The sequence below is a fragment of the Dipteris shenzhenensis genome, chromosome 32 (genome assembly GCF_047967505.1).
Source record: "Dipteris shenzhenensis isolate YYH24624 ecotype China chromosome 32, Dip_SZ_1.0, whole genome shotgun sequence".
Taxonomy (NCBI): domain Eukaryota; kingdom Viridiplantae; phylum Streptophyta; class Polypodiopsida; order Gleicheniales; family Dipteridaceae; genus Dipteris; species Dipteris shenzhenensis.
In genome coordinates, this window is record NC_141627.1 from 39916806 (window position 1) to 39937768 (window position 20963).

The following is a 20963-nucleotide window of genomic DNA, read 5'->3' on the forward strand; positions in this document are numbered from 1 at the left end:
TACTTTAGGTGTTTAGGAGGATTTGGGTGACCTCCAATGCATACTTAACAAAGGAAATGAAACAGCCTGTGGACTCAACAGGGGAACAGTGACACGCTATGGAACGAAGATCTTTCGATCGTTGCCAAGGAAACCCAATAAATAGAAACAATATATGCAACGATGGAGAGCAGCTTATAGTAAGAACGTCAAGGAGGCGAGCAGAATCCTTTGCCTTCGACATAAGCCAGTGCAAACAAGAAGGTAAGGTAGCAGATCTCGATCTCCCGGTGCAGCTCTGTGATGATGCGATCGCGCACGAGATGCAAAAACCAACGATCAATCAGCTCAAAAAGTAGAAGCAGATGAGGAAAAGCAAGTCTTCAGATGTGTGGAACAACGACGATCACGATGAGGAAAAGAAGGAACCATGGGCAAGCGAACAATTACGACGAAGACACCGTTCGGAAGATTTTCTTGTCCCTTAGAAAACAGAGACAAAATCTAAAAATAAAAGTGAAATAATAACACGTGGCTTCATGAGAGGCCAGATTTCCCTTTTATGTCACAATGCTACCTGCCTAACGAGATATAGTACTTTGAGAAATCATTTGGGATGTTTTCTAGGAGCATGAAATTGAATCTTGAATTAAAAAGACAACCTTGCTTCAAGGATACTAGGTAAATGACACTTTCTTGCATGTTCACTCGGTGACCTATAATTTTTTCTCTCATCAAGAATTTGAGATGTTTTCTAGAAGGGTGGATCATGATCAAGTGGTGTAATGGTCATGTACAAATATCATATTAATATCTAGAAATGCAATTTAGGTAATAAATGAATGTATTGGTTTCCATTTTGCATTATGAAAGGAAGAATTGTTATGACTACAAGAGTAAGTATTAGCTCATTTCTGTAAAGATGTTGCCTTGGTTTCTAGGTTTTTCTTTTTTAGCTTTACATTAACTAGTCTTTGTTGCTAAAGTTTTTCTATTATTCATGTGTTTTTCATGTTTTCAATCTCTCAAATTTCATTTCATGATTACCTCCTTCTTTTCATTTCAATAATACTCTATGAGTATAATCTTTCATGCTATAACTCTTGCATATACTAAACTTTCATGCTGTAGTTGGCATCGTTTCTTAGTTAGGTCTAGTCCCCAATCTAGTCCCAATTCCACAAATGTATCCCTTTACTAGGACTCAAATGAAATACTCAAGCCTTGATGCATCCTTATGTTGACAAATATCTATTAAGCTACATTGTCAAAAGTGTGCTGCAATGTGGTGTCAAAAGTATTATCCTCTGCCACCCCCCATAGGAAGGCTTCATGTAAGATTGAATATCTTTCTAGATTTGAACTGACTAATTTTGTTGGTTGGCTAGCTGATGTGCTCATTTTGGTTGGGTCCATTTTGGTTGAGACTTGTCCCAACCGAGTCTTAGATAACTAGCTAACATTAAATGGAAGTGGCTATTAATTAAATATCTTCCTAAAACTCCATGTCCACTAGAGTTTATCTCTTTCTCTTTCTTTTTGTCTTTTAAAATAGTACCACAACCAAATCATTATAGGAAATTGCAAGACACATTCATTGCTCAACTTTAGCCAATTATATACCCACTCTAGCTCATCTAGCAACAATTATAGCCACTTATCTTATTACACCAAAAGAATGTCCATTGGTAGCCCCCACTCATGTTCAGCTAGTGCAAGCAACTTTTGTATTTCATTGGCAATGAATCTATTATAGCTAGCTATTGCTAGCTTCCATGCTCAATTTTATGACTAGTTTAGAATCCTAAACATTCCTTGGTATGCAATTCAACTGCTGCAATAAGCAATTTTTGTAATCTATTAGCAATGAAGTTAGTAATTTGAGGTCCTGGGTTCCAGTCCCCTCTATGGCTCCACAATGCCACATTAGCAACCAAGTGGCAGCAGGGGCGTGAGATGATGTGGTAGGGTGGCAGATGATGTGGTAGTGGCAGGTCCAGATGATGTGGCAATCGATTGAGAGTACACATGGCAAGGCATAGAGATGATGTGATAGGCCAACATGGGTAGGTGGCACGTGGTAGCATGGCAAAGATGACATGGTAATCCATGTGGCAAGGTAGTGCTTATGATGTGGCAGCGGTGGCGGCCAGGATGATGTGGTAACAAGCAATCGAGAGTGCACATGGCAAGGCACAGAGATGAGGTGGTAGGCCATGTGGGCAGGTGACACATGGTAGTAAGGTAGGGATGATGTGACAATCCACGTGGGAGGCGGCATTGATGATGTGGTAATGATGGCCGAGGTGATGTGGTAGGTGAGCAGGATGATGTGGCGATAGTATCACCTAAATGGCGACTGAGTGCCATGTGGCGAGCAAGTCTTAGGGCACGGGTAGGCACATGTGGGTGGGTGCGGAGAGCGAAGCAGCGATGCCACAAAGGCATCATCAATGGTGATGATGCATGGCAGGGCTTTGGAGAGCGATCAACGAGCATGGGTAGCTCGTGGCAGTGCCATGTGGGCACGGCGACCACGTAGAGCCGTGCAATGCTATGCAGCAACCTAGTAGTGTAGGGAGGGAAGAGAGTCGAGACTAAGGGAGGAGAGAGAGTAAGTAGAGAGAGAAGTGAGGGGTGGGGAAGTGGTTCACGAAGAGAGAGAGGGGTAGAGAGAGAGTGTGTAAGGGGGGGAGAAATAGAGAGAGAGAGAGAGAGAGAAATACTTAAGAGAGAGGTGAGAGAGTACAAGTAGGAAGGGGGGGGTAGAGATCAAGAGAGTAACAAAGGAGGAGAAGGCATGTGAAGAAAGAGAAGGAGAGTGAGTGAAGAGAGAGAAAGGGGGTTAGAGTGAGGAGACAATAGGGCGAGGAGATAGTAGGGTGAGGAGAGAGAGTGGAGGAGAGAGAGAAAAGAGAGGGGGTAGTGTAGAGTGAGGAGATTGTAGGGCAAGGAGAGAGAGTGGAGAGAGAGAAAAGAAAGGGGGAATAGGGGAGAAAGAAGAGAGAGAGTAGGGAGAGGGGAAGAAGAGAGAGAGAGAGGAGAGAGGAGAGAGAGGGTGAGAAGGGAGAGAAGAGAGAATGAAAAAATAAGGGATAGGTGGGAAGAGAGGGGCGAGAGGGTGGGGGAAGGTTGCGATGGAAAGAGGGTGATAGACAGCGAAGAATATAATTTTTTCTCCCTTCAAGAGGACAAAGGCGGCTAGACGAGGTTTCCACGCACCAAAGAGGAAGTTTTGATAGAGAGGAGGTCTTCCAAAGTCAAAGCCATGGAGATTCAAATCCCAACAGCCACACCACTATTCGTCGAGGAAAAGAAACCACCACACGCCTTCAAGCGCAAAGCATGGCAATGCTCTAAGGCGAGAGAGGGAGAAAGTGATAGCATGGGTGAGGAAAGGGAAAAGGGAGGGGTTGAGATGAAGAAGAGGAATATGGCACAAGAGAAAAGGGAAAGGGGGATGAGAAGCATATACATGGCAAGAGGGAATAAAGTGGTGGCTATGCAAGAGTGAGCATGTTGCATCAAGGAATAACCCCTCCTTTTATAACCAAAGGGAGGGGGCTCCCCTAATAAATGTATCCTCCCACATGCATGGTGTGTGTGGAGGCATCTCCTATGTGAGCTTCCTACTCTTCCCTTATAAAAATATTATTTCTTGGACTATACACCACCACCCCACATGGATGAGTAACTCCAAGTTTCCTTGCCACCTCCACCATTTTTATACTATATATCCCATTAACCTTGGCCATATCTCACTTAATGCTTTCATGAAATCCTAGGTGGAGGGATGGCACATGGGATACCCTTCCAACTCACCATACTATATTATTTCTACCATGGACTATGTACAACACACCTATGGGTCCTCTTACATGGATGGGTGGCACATGGACTTGCCCTGCCACCTCAACCTTGGGCCCACCCTTAGCACACTATATTTGATTCTACTAATGCCACACACATTCACACACACATTTATTTTTATACCATTTCCATTGGTAAATTTTTGGCCTATAACAACACTTGTAACCACACATCCCAATACACCTCGAGCTAGGCACCTAATGCACAGACGTAGGTCATAGACATACCTTGAGCTATGCACCTAATGCACAGGTGCAGGTCATAGCCACACCACAAACAAAACCCAAAGTAGCACAAACAAAAGATATGTAGTACATAAAGATCTTGGAACTGAATAAGAAAATCCAATAGTTGAAAAATAGACATGCAATAGCTAAAGTCCTTGGAATTGAATAAGAAACTCCACTAGCTAAGAGGAACTATTTTCTACAAAAGTACCAACAAAATGCTACTTAGAATGTAGTTGTAACAAACTCAACACATAGAAGCTCAAACAAAGCTTCAAAGGATTAGAGCTAGATACAACATAGAGCTATGTTGACGTATTTTGGTAGCTGCTTGAAGGGTACAAGACTTGCATTTAAGCAATCATAAGTTTGTGCATACATGAAATGAAGCAAAAGTATAGCTGTAAATTGAGCAAAATCGTGGCTTTAAATGAAGAAATTCTTGGCTAGTCTTGCTAAGCAATGATTGAGTTGCATACCAAGGAATGTATAGGATGCCAACCTAGCTCCATAATTGAGCATGCAAGCATACTGTTGCATGGATGGGGACAACGGAATCCGAATGAATACACGAGTGATGGCACCTCTGCCAGAGGTGTATCATACCATAACACGTACTGTAAACCACACGGAGACCCTCATCGATGGTCTTGTGAGCTCATTAGAAAGCGGGAGAGTCAGACTGGGGGCTCGAACTCTCTCCCCTGAGTTGGAAAGCGCAAAAATATCAGAGACTAAAGGGCCAGCACAATCTGACCCACGCTTGTATCAGAACTACTCTATTACGGTGACTGCCTGCATGAGGATCCCTCTTTTGAAAATGAAGGTGGAAGACAGAAGCACACGCTGACCCACGGTATATTCCACTGCTTACAAGCTAATGGATGGACTATCTACTATGATGCATATGTGGCTAGAATAGTAGATATCCTTGAATATGCCCTGAGCAATTCAAGCTATCAACTATGTTTGAAATTTTGAAAAAAAGACATAATTTGTTTTTGCAAGATCCATCTGATATGCACCTTGATTGGAGTAATATCAGTATAATATGAAAAACTCAGAATTGAGAATTTCTATGTGCATATGCAGATATTTGTGTGGATAAAAATGATAAAAGTGTATGCTGCAATAGAGGATGCATTAATCGCATAAGACTGATGTTGCATGAGAGGAAAAAGCAGTTTTATGATTAGGAACTAGAGGGTTGTAATGAGGGAGGATTAGATTTCACTGTTTTATTAAGCAACACACACTGTGACAAGCTCGTCGGGATGATAAAGATCCTAACTTGATGGGTTTGTTTCTATCTCCCTCAGGCACCTACTTGGTTCACGGACCTCACCAGAGTTGGTTATAAGGATCCACTACCAACCCCCTCTCAGGCATGCCAAGCTATCATGTCCATGCTCCATCAGAGGGTCTGAGACCATTATTAGTTTGGACTTGCAGGAATTGAAAGAGCACCCAGATTCAGGAAGACTACTAGTAATGCAATTATCCTTCAATGATTGGTGCAAGGTCTTGGTCCTCAACAAAGGGAAGGTGGATGAAGCTCTCAATTTATTAGTAGTGATGCCCTCGAGTTCTTCTAAAATATGTTGAAATTGGTCTGCCACTACTTGAAGAATGGTGTCCTCGTCAGAACCACAACACCATCAACTCATAAACAATTAATACTCTCCTATGCATGTATTTTCCTTAACATTCAAAACATGCGTTCATTGGCTCTATCACACTTGCCTGCCCACCACTCTTTCGTATAGACGCTTGCTTGTTGCACTTCCATAATGGCTTCTCTTTTGAGTTCCTCCCTTAGGCTCCTTAAAGAGATCTAGCCCTTATCTGAAGTATTTGCTTCCCTTTTTTGTATTTTTTCCTCTAGCCACTTCCTTCTCTTAAATCTTGCTTGGTTTGCCCTTATTTTAATAGCTTTGAGAAATATCTTTGTTCTGACTATGGCTCTCAATCATTTGACAAAGATGTTCGTTGTTTCTCCAAAGATTGCTCACCGAATCTTGACAATTTTGTCCTTAACATATGGGAGCTACAAAAAGAACGGGTCATCCTTGAACAAGGACTTCACTATTTTACCCCCTCCCTTATCCAATTTGACGAGGACTTTATGATCTGAGAACGGGAGAGTGGACAAGCTTGTAACTTTGCATCTAATTGCTTGTTTATAGATTTCTTTGGGTAGGTACACTCTGTCAATCCTAGCCTTTCTGTGATTGGTTCCACACTTATTATTGGTCCAAGTAAAAGTAGTTTCCTCTGAGCTATCAATAAGTTCTGCCAAAACCCTAACCTCCTTCCAAGTTCTTGCTTCACTCCCCTAGGTAGCAGTGCCTAAGTTATTCCACCTATCATTTCTAGTCTCTACCATGTTAAAATCCCCTAACAAATTTGTGTTCTCCATGCATGTATATCTATCCCACAAGAGCATTCTGTCTCTAGCAGAATTAGGGGCATGCAGGGAAAGATATTACCTTTCATATGTTCATGTCTAAATTTAACTCCAATCCCACTTTGACCTAGCATGTTGAGTGGCCTTCCCAAAAACTAGCTAAGTTCTTCAATACCCCTAAAGTGGCACCCCCCTTGCCTTCATCATGATCTCTATAATAAACCAGACTCTTTTACTACTATCAATTTGTTTAAGCTACCACCTGACCTTATTAGCTCCCACCTTAACTTCTTGAAGCGCTAGGAAGTCTAGCTGTGTTGCAAGTTTTCGAAGACCTCTCTTTAAAATAGATGGCTTCAAGTAACTAGAGAGGCCTTGAACATTCATACTTAGAAAAGTAAAGGTGTCTTGATTGTTGTGCTACATTCTTGTTTAGGTTTTTTTATTCCTTACCTTCTTAAATTGGATCGGGCTTTGGATAAGAGAAATTGTTAAGGCTCTTGACATCCCGTGTTAACTTCGCTAGCAAGTGTTTTGGAGCCACTTGGCTTTTCTTGTTGGCTCTTCCTCTCTAGAATCGTCCTCTTCCCTTTGGCTACCATGAATGTTGGATCGTCATTGTTGGCATTATCTTTAGGAGTTGTTCCTCAAAAGTTTCCATATTAGGGAAAACTTTCTCTTCTTTGTCCAAGCTTACATCCTCTATTTTTTAATCTCTTAGAGCCTCAAACTAGTTTGTGTGTTCAACTGCATTTTCCTTGCCTTTTTCAATGTCTTTTTCATTCTTTTCCCATGAAGTGACCACCCAAGCTGCACAAAAGGCACAAATTAGGTATGTTCTTGTAGAATACCTTCAGTCTTACCTCGTACCCTTCCCCATCCACTACTGTGATAGCTGGAGGCAAGTCAATGGCAAGGTCCATTGGACCACAGGCATGCAGGTTACCCCAAGAATTGATAAAATTTTATGTCTCTGTTCCAAGAAACTAGCCTAGGGGCATGCACAACGTTTCTAACTGGAGAAAAGACACAAACTCCAAAAACTCCATCGAGATGGGTACTTTGGATGGAGGTGGCATATCCAAATTAAATAACGAATCCCACTTTGGACCGAGAAGGCTGATTTCTTATTGTCCATGTCCCATTTCGGACCACAGATCTGGCCATCTCTAGCTTTTCAAATAGAACGACTATGAATTCGTTTCTAGGGAGATGGATTTCTAAGAACTCTCACAAGAGACATATCACTCTATTATCAGCAAGAGCTCATCCCTACTAGGCTTGTTGTTCATTATAACAACGAAAAGATAGCCACAAAGGCTTGTCACAAAGACACACACCATAGATGTATGTATGTTGTATATGTAATTTATTAACAATTGCCAATGTTGCCAAACATGCAATTTATGGGTAGTTGCCAACATTGGTAAGACTATTAGCAACATGGGTAGGCATGTGTAAGAGCATTAAGCAACATGATTGTAGAAGTAATGAGCAAAATGAGAGGAGTGAAACAGATGCGTTAAGCATAGGTGTGCATCAGTAGGAGTCATAAGCGATGTGGTATAAGCACAGTGAGCAACATGATTATAGGGCACACTAGAAAACATAGGTCCTCAGTGAAAGGCTTAAACATAGCCTATTGGTCCTACATGGAAGGAAAATGCATAGGTCCCCAACACTGCTTGCAAATTCATTTCAATAATAAATAGCACAACAAATCTTGAAATGACTTATGCAAAACAAAACCACATCTTTGTAACTAAAACAATTCAAAACAAGCTACAAGATGGTGCACTAACAAGTGAATATAGATTTCCTTATTCAAGACATGGACAAGCTTTCATGGCTTGCTATAATGGTTAATAAGGCACAGAGTTTAGTGACTTTCTCAATGCAAATGCATAAGCCCTTGCCATTTCAAGCAACACATTGTGCCCTTCTACTCAAATTTTGTTCAAACATCCGTTTAATTAGTCTCCCCCTACACCCAAATGAAATCAATTAACCTAAGCTAGAATTGTCATTTAAAAAGAAAGAAAAAAAGAAGCTAACTTAAGACCCCCCTCCAAAATTATAAAAAATGAATCTATCTTTACCTCCTTACTCTTCCTCAACATAACACAACCAATCCCTTTCCCACACCCCTCTAACCTTCACCTCACTCAACACTCCTCTTCCCTTTTCTTTCCCTTCGCCCCTTCTCATCTTTCAACACTCCCCTTCCCCGCATCCCTCAACCCTCCCAATCCCTCAAACCTTTTCCTCAATGCTAGGTTAGGTTAAACAATGAGAGGCTAAGACAACTGGTTAGATTAGACTAACATACATTAAGTTAGGATAGGTTGGATTAAGTTAGGTAGGTTAGGTTAGGTTAGGATAAGATAGGTTAAGTTAGGTTAGGTTGGATTGGGTTAAATTAAACTAAACTATACTCCTCTTGGAAATATTATTTTCAACCTACAAATGACAACTAGGAGCTCTCGGAGACAAGGCTTAAGTTAGGGGATGGCCATCCCCTTCATACTAGATTAACTTAAGTTAGGTTAGACTAAGTTAAGTTAGATTAGGTTAAGTTACATTTGTTTAATCAAGTGTTGCCCTTACCTTAATGAAGGTCCACCTAAATGTTCAAAATGGAATGCAAATTGGTGTGTTTGAGTGAGAATTTTACACACAAAAAATAAAAAATGCTAGCATTGGTATCATGCTCATTAGAGTTGTAGATTAGAAGTTATAGATTTTACAAGATACCCCTTACATTCTAGAACCCTCTTAAACTAGCCCTACTTATTTCTTCAAAATTATGCTTGGTATGGTGAGGTCCAATGTGAGGCGCATAGAGAGTGTTTGGGGCTTTTTAGAACATCATCTTTGATGCAAACTTTTGGCATGGAGCACAAGTCGGTTTATGTAGAAGGTTGGAGGCAATAAAAGGCCACACCTCACCACCCGAAGACATCTAGGTCCAAGTTTTAGCTTTTAAATGCTCGATTGCATTTTTTATTTCAAATTAAAATTTGAACTTGTTTGTATTTCGTATTTACATATTTGTCATTGCTTAAGCATTAAGCCTTGCACATGTCATACATAGTTTTCACCCTCTATGGTGAAAAATATACGAGATCACACAGGTTGAGTTGCAAGACCATGGAGGATGAACTACTTATATATTCAAAAACTTTTTAAGGGGGTGTAGCATAATGTTTGTATCTTGGGACGCGCTTTTGCCATACTTCTCCCACCCGAATTGAAAAATGACGAAACATTTTCAAGACACAACAAGCTCCTCATAGCAAACTTGCACGAGATGATGGATCTTGAAATCATGGACAAGTTTGTCCATAATGTAAGAATACAGGTGGTTTGAGTTTCTCCATCCCTGGGACAGATCACTTTTGCAATCCAGCCTGAAACTCCCGATGCATCTTGATTATGAACTTCTGAAGATCATTGGTACGATTTAGCTCATGAAGAAGCTCTCCACTGCATGCCACATGAGGTTTGCAGTCCAGCACTGACGCGGATTTTCAGGAAGACAATTCTAAGGTTAGTCGGTAAATTTTTTACTTGAATTGCACAAACAACCATCATAGGACCAACATTATGTCTTTAATTTCCAAATTCCCAGATTGGAGACTGGGTTTACAAAATCAGCAACTTACATGTGTATACATTGCTTTTTTTGTCATGACGAATACTGAGAGAAAACTCTTGATCTAAGTCCGTCGGTGCTAACTTCGTAAATATGAACCTTAATGCTGGAGCTAAAAGCATGGCGACAAAACATCTCTATAAATAACTCATGAAACTGCAAGTTAGACGTGCAAAAAAGAGCGGCACCCACATTACTTATGAGAGACCATAAGAGACAGGCGTACCATTGTTTATGGAGCGCTCGACCCGAAAACCAAGGTTCTTTTCATACCAGGATATAGCATCAAGCGTAGAGTTGTTCTTTTCCTTCTTCTCACTTAGTGCTTCTGAAATTGCTGATCAGGCATCAAACATGAAGATGACATTAGTATATATAACGCAAAACAACATAAAAGTAAGAAGAAGCACTCCTGGATTCAGCGGAAACCTTAACATTAAGTGCGGTTCCAGCTCTGCATGCTCTTCACAAACACACTTTAATGGGAATGAACAACTGGAGAGTATATAGCTGCGAATCATTATTCTTTTGTGTATCAGTTACATGCTAGGCCTACAAGTCGTGGGACCAAACACCTTTGGCATGGACTTATGGCAGTATTTTTGAACTTAACGTGCTATAAAGAAGCCACTTAAGAGATATAAAAGAAAACCAAGCTTTGACGTGGACATGAATGTCAACTGCAGGATAAACTGTGGGTGCCACGAAAGCATGCTCCCCGGTCACTCCATCATACAAAACATCCTCCCATACAGAAGAATCTCAATTTGCATGAACATAGATCTACCAGCAGCTAGGTGGAAGAGTCTATTTGTGGGCCCCTGCATGTGCTTCTATAAACTGCTCGGTACTTTAAATATATATAGTGCTGTCTTTTGAGAATTGTGACTGATCATCACGTGTACCTTTGCAGTTGCAGAACATAGAGATGCAAAATAAGGTTGTCTTTTCACGAGAGTCTCATCAATAAGCTTCACCTTTGCTTTGTTAATCAGCCTCGACCAGAAATGTTTTCTACTGAGGTTTAGAAAAGACATGCACAAGAATGTTTTTCGAAGGGATGGATCTGTTTGGGCTATTAGAGCATCGCAGCTCATATACAGTGATGTCCATCCATGGGAAAGTATATGTATTTTGTGATCTTTATAAACTTTTCCAGATTTACTTGGAGAGAAGCATTTATGTGTTTTCAACAATTTGTTGCCATGGCTAAAAACCAAACTGGTTGCAAAGTGTAGTCTTTGAGAACAGACAGAGAGGAGCACATGTCAAATGCCTTTATGGCATATTAGCAAGAAAAAGGCGTTATATCTAGGTGAATCCAGGAACATGCCTAAACTCATCCTCTAAATACACAACACATAGTGCAGTTTCAATCTCATGATATTTGCAAGTGTACCGTTTCATACACACCTCACTAAAATGGTTGAGAGCAATGGTAATTTACAGCAAGCATAAATTCAGCATTTACAGCCTTGCTCCTAAAAAAGGGCATGAACAAACCATGACACCAGGATCAGAGAAGAAAGGGTGCTATAGATGTGATGACCCAGCTTTAGCAACTTAGGATTGTGTTAAGGATTTAATCTTATGGTTAAGTTATTACTTAAAATCCACAATTAAAGACTTAGATAGGGGCCAAGGTGGCCCCCCCCAAAACACCAAAAAAGGGTTTTATTAAGGCAACACAATCTACCTTAGTGCAACGCACAAACAAGACCATGGGAACTGAGACACATGCAAAACAGTGAGTGCACACTAATAAGATTGCGCTCAACATGGGCAAGCCATGCCTGTTATAGGAGGCTTTGCCTCAGAGACACATATGAAACAGTTTGAAGACTCAAAAGACCAAAACAGGGTGGTCAATCCTCTAAAAGGACGTGCCCAAGAATTCTGTGAACTAATTTGATAAATTTACAGCAAGACGAAACTTTTGGTTGAAAATCCCCACAAGTGTCAAGCGCAATGGTCAAGCTCCTTCTTGTAGTAATCCTCCAGTCAAACCAGGTTACTGGTTGCAGCATCACTAGGGACTCCCAAACAGCCAAGAGAGGATGAGAACAGTTCTAGCTCAGAGCAGCAAATCTATGATTTGATTGGCCTTCAATCAGTTATGTGGCCACAAAGCTACCTCAAAGACTTCAGAATAGTGTCCACAGATGTCCTCAATTCCTCAGATCCATCGACAGATGTTTATGAGTAGAGCAGCAATGAGAATTCACACACTAAGAAAAATCCTCAGAGGGAAGTTGTTTTCTTCTCTGTTCAGTCCAGCAACGCTGTAGAGTTTGATCAACAACAAAAGTACCCTTGTGTAAGGACACATAAAAAGGTACCCACTAACTGTTGCAATTTGAAAGCCCAGCTTGTCACAATGCACCAAATGAGTTGCCATGTTGTAGGAAGGGGTTGAACAGGGTGTCGTCAGCAAAGTAGGGAGCTGATAGATGATAGAACCAGTAGAGGTGGGACTGGAAAGCGTCCTATGGGTGCATCTGCAGATAGATGGGAACAAAAACTGCAGGAAACACAGCCGATTTGGGGATGTAAAGGGGCTGACTGGAAAGAAGTAGAAAGCAAAGTTAACAAAAGTACTAAGAGGATAGGCAGATGATGGCGAATTGCAGAAGATGACAACTGCTATGCTGAATGAACAGACAGGTGGCAACAACGCAAAAGAGATCTTCTGGAAGGCTGAAAGAGCAGGTGACATTCATGCTGGAAGATCAGTCAGGGGCTGGTGATGAGCAGGAGGGTGCTGCTGGAGAGGCAGGATGGACTTGCAGCAAGGAGAGGAGGTTAAAACCCGACCAGGAATGAATGAAGGAGAGAGCCCATGATTTTTATAGGGGTTTGAGATGGTTGAAAGAACCAACCACTTGTCCCCCATGTACACAAAGGTAGGATATGTCTTATACACACAATATGGTTGAAAGGACCAACCACTTGTCCCCCATGTACACAAAGGTAGGACATGTCTCATACACATGATATGGGGGTGACCCACCTTTCCATAGGAGCTTTTAGTTCGAGGGGGACCAGATGTCCCAACTTTAACTACATAAAAACGCATCATCAAATTCCACCTTCTAATGCTCCCTTGGCATGAAACATTGGAGCTTTACGATGTGGCTCCCTCAGATTCGGAAATCCCCAACTCGATTTCATTACTCCTCTTACTAAAACTGGTGATAGAATTTTAGTGACAAAAAGAGATCTATTGCAGATTCCATGTTGTAAGAACCATGATGCCCCAATAAAGTAGATCCTCTTAGAGTAGTAGAAGTAGATAATATCTTTACAGCAAGCAGCCTAGGAAGATGTTTGGGTTTTCTCACACCTCCTTTAAGCCCTTGATTTGGTTTGATGTAAAAGCTAAGCTTTTGACTAAAGCACTAGAAGCATAGGTGCTTTTCACCATAAAAAGACTATATAAATGTTTCAAACCTATTCAATTTGAAGAGATGGTCTACTTGATTTGCAAGTTTGGGCTTATTGGCATGTGAAGCTTTAGAGAGCCTCGCAATGACCTTATGCTCTACTCTCACAAGCCTAAAAGCTAAACTTACTACAGTGATCAAACTCCCATTTTCCCGAGGTTGGAGAGGCACATAACACTGGACTAAGTGAAGAGTAAGAATGTTACGTGCTCTACTTCGAACTTCCTCTAATGATAGTTGTCTTTTTGTGCTATCCAGAACAATCTGAGAATGTTGGAATCATCCCGCTTAAGGACACACGCAAATCCTCTCAAGGTCACATTAGCAAGTTTTTCGAATATTGTCTCTCGGCGTTCGACTACGATTACGACTATTGACATTCAAGTAATATGCCGATTTCTTATCCATTCGCGAGACTTATCATCGGCACTAATTCTCAATATTATCTTGGCACCCAAGGAAGGACCTAGTCCCTCGGATTATAACTCTTCCCCTCCCCGCCCACACTATGTGTGGTTATAATAATTATATATCATATATTATAATATAAATATTTTCAAATACTAGTCCATTCAAAATTTCTTATTTTCAATCTGAATTGTTACAACATTCCTCTCGTTTAATGCATGTTATCGATGCGAGGGAGCAAGGAAATCTAGGATGGATGTAAGATTGAAGCATAACTACACCTTTATTCATATGGTTGTAGTTCATGTGACAATATTGTAAAAAGGATCAGTTACTATATCACCTTATTCATGTATTTATTGGACTTCAGCTTCCAAAATATGGACATCACAAAATCAATAATGAATCACCACCCCTAACATTTGCAGGGAGGATCGGGTCCTAATGAATCCTTTGTCGCGTCTCATGTCCACTATTTTACTCATTCTCTTTTTTCCTTAAACAATTGATAAAATAGCCTATAGGATTCAGCTTCAATTTTGGGTTAGTAGTTACTTGCTCCACGATGGAAAGACCGCTTACTGCATATCTAGTTACTCAATCGTCCACAAAGTCAATAGCTTGAAATAGTATTGCTAGAATCTGCCTCCACTATATCTAGTCTCCTCTAAAAAGCATTTACCGAAAATATTTAGTTTGGGAAGCTTTGCTTTTCGCCTGATTTTTCTCACAAAGTCATCTATGTCAAAAGAGACAAAGGGGATTTTTTGATAGCCATCCTTTATGTGGATGATTTGCTATTCACATGCACCAATGAGGTCCAGTCAAAAGAGAGCATAGTCATGAAACACTCAAGTATGTACATGGGCTGTTACACAAGTTTGGAATGTAGAATTGTAAGCCAATTAGCTCCAGTTGAACCCAAGCTCAAGCTGTCCATGTATGACAGTAGTTAACCTCTTGATGCCACTCTAGACATTTGGTACAAGATGTCACGAGTGCGCAAAATATGCATGGTTCAAAGGCTATTCACCAAATGCAGTTAAGCACATTTTCAGATACATAGATGACACCAGCAGCTTGGATTGTTCTATGGCAAGGGGGTAACTTTCAGTTTCATTCATTCAATGATTCCAATTGTTGGTGACTATGATACTAGACAATCCACCAGTGAAATAACTCATGCATATCTTAGTTGAGCAAGAAACAACCCATTTTAGCCACCTCTTCATGTGAGGCTGAGTACAAGGCAACCTTTACAACTACAACTGAGTGTGTATGGCTCAAAAGATTGATGGAAGATCTTCTCAGTGACAATTGGAGCACTATTGCAATAGCATAGAATCCTATGTTTTATGCTTGCACAAAACACAAAGGTACATTATCATTATGTTAGAGAGGGATTCTAGGAGAGATCAGCTTGACATATTGTCCTACACATCAACACGTGGAAGCTTTTTTCAGCAAGGCACTACCGAGTGAAACTTTTCATAAAGTTTTAAGCTTACTTCCTCTGTACATGTTCACACTTTCACGGAAGGGGAATTTGTAAGATTATTAGTGTAGTGTGAATCTACCCTTGGGTCACTTTCCCCTCTTAGTAGGAGGTATGTCTCCCTAGGGTTAATATTAAGAATAAAGTACCTATTTAGAGGATATAAATCCTCAAATTGGTCTTTCCCTATGTAGCACACACTTCTAGAATAGAATTCATCTCTCCGTGTGTTCACCACTATTTCCAACAAATAACCCTTTGGTTCCCCATCATATCATTTTAGCAACTGACTCCAACCAAGGCACATTCATATTTTAGTAATTTGCTTTGAGTACACCAAGATGGCAAGATTGCAAATGGTAGGGAGTGTGTCCTCTCAATAGCTTTGCACAACTCAGCATCAAAGGGGTCTCCATGGATAGACAATTGGAATAGATGGTTCATAATCCCAACTCCCACTTGTGAGCCCCCATGAGGACAATGATGCACAATCTATGTTGTATATGTGATCACACTATTCTAGTGCCACATGAGCAACTCTAAGAGAAGACAAGCCTCCATGTGGCCTACCATCTAGATAGTAACATGGCCTAGGGAGTAACATGGCTGCCATGTGGACAGCACAAGAGGCAACACACAATGCGGGCACCAAGCTTTGTGAAACAATGCACAATAAAAGAGGCTACATGTGGACTCATGGGGTATTCCAAGACCCATTGTTGGGCTTTTGTTGCCTCAACCATGGGCCTTCTTTTGCTGGCATGCACACAACTTACGTGGCTGATCTCTCATCTTCAAATTGTAGACTTGCAAACCTTAATTGCTCATGGTGCTGTCTTTAACCTATTAACCATGAACATAAGGTTAAAAAAATGATGACATGTGGCAGCTTAGAGAACAAGACCCTACCACGTGTCCCAAAGAAGGAGCTCCTAGATGGAGGCTTTGAGAGCCAAGAGGAGATGAAAAGACAAGAGGCCAGCTTTGAGTGGGGAGGTGGAAAGACAAGAGGCAACTCTAGGAGGAAGGAGGATATGGAAGGTCGATGGAATGAAGGAAGGAGATGGAAGGTCTCAAAGCCTTGGGTTAAGACTTAGCCAAAATTTCAAAAGCCAATCCAACTTTTTGACGAACCACATCACGACGAAATGAAATCTTGAAGAGTACACTGATCAATGCATGTGCCAAAAGGAGTTTTGAGTGTTTAAAACGTGCATTTGTTTCAGCCTTGGCCATTTTTGAATTAATTTTTGGTTGACCCTCTTCTTTGATCCCAATTTTTGGTTGACCCTCTTCTTTGATCCCAGCAAAGCAAACAAACAAGAGCTCCATTGGATATAGACAAAGGAAGCAAATTGAATTCCTAAATCTAGCACTAGCAAAAGAAGCTAGAATGAAATCATTCAAGATTTAGGGAAGATTGATGCCTACCTTATGGCATTTAATTTGTAAACCATCGTTATCCCACTAAACTAATAGTATAATCTCTAGAAGAATAAAGTCACATCTATATAGAAGGAGCTGAATGGAGCGATCATATGTGTGCTTTCGTACAAAGTGCTTGAAGCGCTCCTCCTAACGTTGAGAGTCCTCTTCTAATGCACAAGTGGATCTATTTCAACCTCTTGCATTACTCTTAAGCCACAGCCAGTTATGAGAGCATTCACATAAGAAATTGATTGAACGATGGGAGAGTGACTCCCTGAAGCAAATGCTTTCTATTGGCTGGCTGCCCATATGGAACTCCACTCACCCATTCTTTCTATGTAGGTAGCAAGCTTCTATGCTCTTCTGATATGGGGGCTTACAAGTGAAACATTGTCCATTCTACTCCAAACTGGCCTTGGAATATGGAACAGGCCATGGTGGGGCTGGTACAAAGCCCAACAAAGGGCCAAACAAGAATGTCACATCCTTTCCCCATAGCAAGCTTCTGGAATAGTACGGCAGCCAACCAAGAGCAGTACTGAAGCAGCATCCAAGCATTATAGAAGTCAGCAGATGAAAAGGTAGGTTAAAAAAATGCAGCGTTGACTTTTGATCACTATTGTCTTAGACCTAGTCAATGGTTGGCATAGACCAGCCACCAAGGATGACCAGTGGTTCCCTACAAAAGGCCCCACACCCCTCATCAGCCTTCATTGGCACTTCAGCATCAGTTCATCCATTCACGGATCTGACTCTTAACAGCACCAGATCCGATTCAGCAGCAAATCCATCCTCTAGAGATAGAGCTCGAAGATATTTCAGCAGCAGCAAAGGTGGTTCTTTTAGTGGATCAACCATAGACAATTGTCCCTCATGAGCAGCAGTTCATGCACAAAGGGTGAGAGAGCATTTCAGTTAACTATAGCAGCAATTTGAGCAGTGACAGAGACGAGTATAACAAGTACTGCACCACAAAGTCACTCTCCATTTTAGTTCCAATGGGATCATAGCCACATGAACCCATCGTTCTTCCTATTGGCAGTCGATTGTACACTTCAAGTGAGCAAGCTCAGGATCCTTGCTCTTCTAGTATAAGGCGCCCATCAAAGTGTAGCTTCCATCTTCCGCCCACATTGGGCCAAAAGGAAGGAGAGACGGGAAGGCAGGAGGGAGGGAAGGGTCTAACCTAATCTTGCCCCGTGCTAATTTCTACATTGTCTTTCAGCATCTCTCTTTCAATGTTTGTTTTCAGTTATGCTTATACTTCCACACATAGACACAAACACACTTCCGCTGCTCAGATAAGTAGATGACATGTTTAAAGATAGCATCAGTAGTCAAATGCATGTTACAGTTAGGGATGGATGGCCTTATACAGGCCAGTCCTGGTTGGCCTCCAAGGAGGTCAGTCACGTTAACAAACCTGGTCTGTGGACCCTGGTAAGGGATCAGGTTGAGCAGCATGGTCAGCCAGATCTGCCATGTGGTTGGACCTAATCAGGGCTAGGTAGACTCATATGCCTACTGCAGAGTGCAAAGTTTGTCTCAGTTTGACCTATTTTGGTGCAATATAGACATGGCATGTTGATTTTCCTATTTGCTGTACATACTGCTTTATAACAGTGTATGCTTGGAGTTTACTTGTGCACGCTGTTTATGTTAGTGAGCCTGTATGTTGCTTTAGTTTGGGAAACTAATGAGGGTTTAGGCTATCAAAAAGAAAGATCATGTATTCTAACATGGTATCAGATCGACATTTGGTACATGCTCAGATTCTCTAACTTAAAACTCCCTGCATGTGTGTAAGATCCAAAGGCACCTACTCTATGTCTGTCACATTGCCAAACGAACCAAACTATTCAATATGACTTGCAGCCCCAGTTCTGCAAAGATGAAATTTTAGAAAGATCGTTTTGTATAGATGACAGCAAATGATTTTGCCAGATCCAAGGACAGTTGTGCTGCATCTCTTAGATGCAATAAGCATCACCTCCACACTTGAGATGGGCATAGTAACAAGTACACTATAAGACCGTCAGCATCTGTGACATACAAGAGGCGCAGTCAAAAGGACCATGTGAATGTCTAATGCCGACCCACCCGAGGACACGTCAATATCATGGGTCAGTGAATTCCAAGACCAGATGTCCTTGGCACCATCCTAGTTCTATTGCTGTTCCCCTTGAGAAAACCTCTCATCGCCTGGGGACATCAATATGCCCCAAGGCATCTGGAGGAAATCTCAATGTTCCTAATACGTGTTACTTAAGAAAGATTATCTAATAAACCCAATGTTCCTGGTACGTGTTACTTAAGAAAGATTATCTAATAAACCTAAATCTCCACCCGGCGATGGAATGAAACAAGTGCAAGCTGAGACATACACACTTGTACAAGGGACAAACCTGCAAACTCTGCTCCAATTTTTTGTTCTTGGCGTTGCCGTATGTCAGAGAGTTCTGCTATACGTTCCTGAAGTGCTTCGTTGCTATTGTCTTCTAGTGTGAGCAAACTCTGTAAAGCGCTCCGTTCTTCTTGCTTGTCAGCATATGCTACATGATCAACTTATAACGTCAATGACGTTCCATAAAGGGTGATAATGTGTGCGACAGGTTGACTTCTTCGCGAAGTAAGAAAGTACCTTTCAGATGCATGTTCAATATGTTCAGCCGTTCGGTAATCTTTTCACCTGTTACTGCATTGCGACAAAGAAAAGCAGCATCCACAATAAGCAAAACAGAATGACGTTGTATCCTCCTTTTCCTCGCAACACTGGGCAATCTAAAGAGAGTTTTGGACGCGGCAGATTGTAAGGAAAACGGCAATGGAAAATATTCGTCGAGCCAATGTGAAGGAGCGGTTGTAAATGGGAATTTCGTTTAGAGCCATTCTTCTCTCTCATTTCCGACCTCGAAGAATTCAACTTCCCCGAGATCCAGGAAGCATGGAAAACGTAGAGTTGCAAAGGGCCTAATCGAAATGAGCTTACGTTGGCCCTCTTCGTCGATGGATCGCTCCAAGGAACCCAACTCATTTATGTCAGCGAGCTTGTCGCGAAGCCAGCGTTCGTGGTTTTTCTCTGCAAGCTGCAAGGCATCATCGAAGCGATTCTCCAATTCCATGACACAAGCTTCGGGAAGAAGGTGAAGGCCACAGCGGGTATATTTGAAAATGAGCGGGAAACAAAGGTTTTGTGCGTGTGAACTACATATCGCGACGACGTGGCTAACAACTCAAAGCCACTGCCATGTGTTGTGAAACAATCAATACTAATCTCTGTCTTCTTTCCTTCGAATCAGATTATCCTCCCAGCCTATCTCATGGATTGCATGCCCACAAGATACTTAATTCATTTTTTTCATGCCTATCCACAAGCCCACAAATCCCTGTCATCATTTTACTTACCCCTCTCTTGGGGCACAATTAAAACATTTGTCCCTTGGCATTCTTACACATTTAGGTGCACCTAGGCTTGAGCACTCAGAACCATCTAGTCGATGCCAATACACCCTCACCTAGGACCTTGGCAGTTACTTCCCTTGACCATTTAATTTACGCACATGAAATATTACCGAAGTCGGTCCTCTAAGGGAAAATGCCCACCGATCTTTTCGAGGTCATGCTATCTTGGCTAGAGCATAACATTCCTTCCCTCTTCAAGCATCAACGTCCTCGATGATGAAATCTGGGAACACTTTCCGTAACTCGTATACAGATTCCCAGGTAGCTTCTGATAGAGGTAGACCATGCCATGCAACCAACACCGTGGGTATCTTCCGATTGCGCACTTGCATTGTTCCTCGGTTCAGGATTCCTGTTGGTTTGCGTCTTGCATTATCCTCTATCTTCAGAAACAAAACAACACCTTCGATTAGTGAGTCACCTGTATGCAAAAATTTCTTTAAACGAGAAACATAAAACACTGGGTGCACCTTACAACCCTGTGGCAATTCTAATTTATAGGCTACCTTGCCTATTCTTTTTAGAATTAACCATGGCCCACAATATCGAGGTGATAACTTAGCACTCTCTCCTGCAGTCAAAGACTTAA

The 20963-nt window shown here is 41.5% G+C and overlaps 1 protein-coding gene across 1 annotated transcript; it reads right to left on the bottom strand.

The window, feature by feature from the left end:
- Nucleotides 1-9612: 9612 nt before the first annotated feature.
- LOC147880739 (kinetochore protein) lies at nucleotides 9613-20166 on the bottom strand. Its single transcript, XM_087371338.1, has 6 exons — nucleotides 19902-20166; nucleotides 19554-19607; nucleotides 19318-19464; nucleotides 10365-10475; nucleotides 10149-10250; nucleotides 9613-10000 (listed from the first exon to the last, which is right to left on the bottom strand). Exons 1-6 carry the CDS (start codon nucleotides 20032-20034, stop codon nucleotides 9876-9878), a joined length of 672 nt encoding a protein of 223 aa, XP_087227464.1. The 5' UTR covers nucleotides 20035-20166; the 3' UTR covers nucleotides 9613-9875.
- Nucleotides 20167-20963: the final 797 nt, after the last annotated feature.